This window comes from Austrofundulus limnaeus, unplaced genomic scaffold, assembly GCF_001266775.1.
Source record: "Austrofundulus limnaeus strain Quisiro unplaced genomic scaffold, Austrofundulus_limnaeus-1.0 Scaffold171, whole genome shotgun sequence".
Classification (NCBI taxonomy): domain Eukaryota; kingdom Metazoa; phylum Chordata; class Actinopteri; order Cyprinodontiformes; family Rivulidae; genus Austrofundulus; species Austrofundulus limnaeus.
Window position 1 is genome coordinate 917,944 of NW_013952573.1, and position 3,364 is coordinate 921,307.

General features: G+C 36.1%; 1 protein-coding gene across 1 annotated transcript in view; it reads right to left on the reverse strand.

Moving 5' to 3' along the window:
* cbsb (cystathionine beta-synthase b) overlaps positions 1-2,265 on the reverse strand; it is a 17,716-nt gene extending 15,451 nt beyond the window's left edge. The window contains exons 1-2 of the mRNA XM_014017527.1: positions 2,187-2,265; positions 204-530 (exon numbers count right to left, since the gene is read on the reverse strand). Of these exons, the coding sequence (XP_013872981.1) occupies positions 204-523 (320 nt within the window). The 5' untranslated portion in view covers positions 524-530; positions 2,187-2,265. The remainder of the gene's footprint in view (positions 1-203; positions 531-2,186) is intronic.
* Between the last annotated feature and the right edge of the window lie 1,099 nt (positions 2,266-3,364).

Sequence of the window (3,364 nt, forward strand, 5' to 3'; positions counted from 1 at the left end):
ACCTTGATGTTTCGGGACCCCACTTTGGGTCCCGACCCCAACTTTGGGAAACACTGGTTTAGATGACACAAATTACCAGTTTCAGTCTAGTTTCAGCGTATTTCTGATGCAGCAGTGCATTTTTGCTGCATGTCTTTGCTTTAATCAGCTGATTAACCTGATCTAATGAAACTGATTTCATCACTCGTCAGTCTGGATCTCACCGTGGGGGGTGGCTGTGAGGCGACTCTGAAACCGGAGCTCCAAGCCTCCATGTGCATCTGCTGGGCAGATCAGGGCGGATCCATTTAATCTCGTCATCRCAACCCTCCTGGTTCAGCTCACTTTTGTCGTGTTTTCCACATTTCTTCCCTGACTTATCATCAGCGTTGAGATGATTGTCTTCACTGCACGGGTTTGATTTGTGACCGCTGGCAAAAATATCAGCAACTTCCTTCTTTTTGTTTGCTTGTATCAGATTCTCCTCACYAGTGCATGGTGCCTGAGCATCTTTCAAGCACTTACCAGCAGAGACAGAGGGCATTGTTCATCTGCAGCAACATAAGACAGACGACACAGTTACACATTAACACAAGACTATCAGAATCCAGCTAACAGACCAGAGTCACTGTGTAGATTTGTCTAACTGTTACACAAATTACACAAGATCTTCTATTGTTTACATTTACCACATACTCATACACACACATACATATTTCTGTAAATAACAAAAACCCTGTTAATGATTAATTACTTTTTATTAATATAAAAAGGAGCGTTACAGTTTCTAATGTGGGGTTATGTGGAAAATTTTGAACAATTGATATTTTACCTGTTGTTAACATTTCGTTCTACAATGTGGGTTTGAAAAAAATAAAAGTTTAACAATGTTTAAATTAATCCTTTCTCAGTTTCAAATTAGAAATTTTCATGCAAACACTGTTTTATGAACCATTACCCTTCCCTCGGTTGATATGATATTTACAATTTGAGATTGGAGTTTTTAGAAAACACATATGAACTGATGTCCAGATTAGCTAATCACTTAGGTCAAAATGAAACTCTCTTTTTCCAAACTGATGTCATTCAAAAGTGATCTACAACAGATAAGATGTTGATTGTTTATAATCAAATCAATTCAAAATCAAAAGAACTGAACACTCCCACCAAAAAAGATAAAAGGTGGGTATTTAGTTGGCCTATTTGTCTTTGGCGCTAATTTCAAAAACAAAAGTATTTCTGCAGGTTTTACTGGATCCGAGTCTATAGTTACTGGTACTTGTTTTACCAGCTGGCATTGATGCTAAAATGACCAAATACTGCTGCAAAAAAAATTAACTAAAACTAAAAAAAAATTAAACTTAGCCTCAAAGACAAATAGGCCGACTTAATACATGTGAGCTGGTTTACATGGTGATAGTTTTCAGAACTAAAATACAAAAATATAAAAAGTTTTTGATGGTTCCAAACAGAGTAAACATAATTTTTGTTTGGGGAAAGAAAAAAAAAACCTTTGGAAAATGTCATGTGGCTAAGTATAGGGAGCGGGGAGAATGTGAGAACAGGTGCAGTTTGGTATTTATAAAAAGAAAAAAAATTGCATTTCTGATTCTGCTGAGACGCAGTTTCCTGTCGCTGCTGAGGGGCTGAATACACCCCTGACAGGATTCACTTTGAATTCATTATTTTAGAAACGGTTCCTCCTCCTCCTCCTCAGTGTGTGGTCTGAGCAAAACAAACTCTGTTTATCTGAATCAATCTGATCCTATCAAATACATAAAACATTTTAAATTAAAGCAACTTATTGTGCAGAGTAACTAAAAAAGCCTGGATATTAGACAAGGGATAAGAATTCTTCTCTGATCTAATTGCAAATTAAAAATAATCAAACTTATGTCAAAAATAAGAAAAAGATAAATATAACTAAAACAGTTGGTGTTGTTGCATCTAAATCCACATTTTATAACTGTATATTATATTCTGCTACACATGCAGAAATGTAACAATTATAACAAATTATCAGCAAATAAACTTGAACAACTTTAAGACTTTTAAATGCATTTTAGTCCTCTGTGCATTAAAAGACAACCTGTATATTTCATTAAGTGAATAAATCCTGGTAACATTAAGAAAAGTTTGAATAGAAAAGAAAAACATTTTGAATTGTGGYCTGTTTTCCCAGTGGAGTTTTGAAAGAGTTTACTTACAGGAGGAGGTTGGGCACCAGTGTGACACGTCCAAAGCCTCGTCCACACAAAGACACTTATTCCCAGGGCCAATCTGTGTGGGGGTGTGGGGTCCTTGTGAAGAGGACCAAACCACCGGGAGACAGCTGAGGGGGACACACGGTTTCCCTGCTTTTAAAACTGTTTGTTTTTGCATTAATAGCCTGTGTTTTTAATGCATGTCACTGCATTCTATAAAATCAAGATGTTTTGTTTAAGATGATCAAATGGGCTTAAAGAGGTTTCTAGTTTTCTAAAGAGTGGGGGTCCAGACACCCCTGCTCCCTGCAGGATTGTAAAAACCTGCTGCGAACCTTTGTTTTAGCTGAGCAGCCACTGGCCAAAAAATGGGTTATTTTAGATGTTTCATGTGCAGCGAGAACTTACAATCTGTTTTATTTTAAAGCAAAATGTTTTCTTCTTTTTAAAATTGGAGAATTTAAACCCAAATAACACTTTTTAGGCTAAAGTTTCTGAATAACATTTTCTGTCCCAAAGTTTCAATGCTACTGTATGTGTTGTTAGTTTAAGTTCATTTCATAAAGATTAATGAACTTAGTTGAAAATACTCAGAAATCATTTAAGCTGTGCTTGTTTTGCATGCCCCAATTCTGAAGAAGAAATACTAATAAAAAAATAAAATTGTATCAACACTTCCTTGTGCTTTCTTTTTCATGTTTATCTTAATATTTGTAAAATTCTGTGCTTTCCTTATAAAATAGCAAATTTCTTGATTTACATCCATAGCTGATCTGTAATTTTCTGCCTTGCTTTGCCTTTAATCCCTGTATCCTTACATTACCATAACTGCTCTTCAGTTGATATTTTTACTATCTGTGCATGGTATGAAGAATTCAAATGATCATCATTTTACATGCTTTTCTACAAGTCAGATTTAATCAGTTTTGAGTGAATTTTTCAAAGACTTAAAGAGTGTTAAAGAGTGTTAAAGAGTGTTAAAGTGAGAATTATTTTTTCCTCACATGAACTGGAGTGAGATAGGGTGAGACGTTTGGTTCTCCGGATTAGAGACGCTGCTTCTTCACATCCAGAGGAGCCAGTTGAAGTGATTCAGGATGGATGGATGGATGGATGGATGGATGGATGGATGGATGGATGGATGGATGGATGGATGGATGGATGGATGGATGGATGGATGG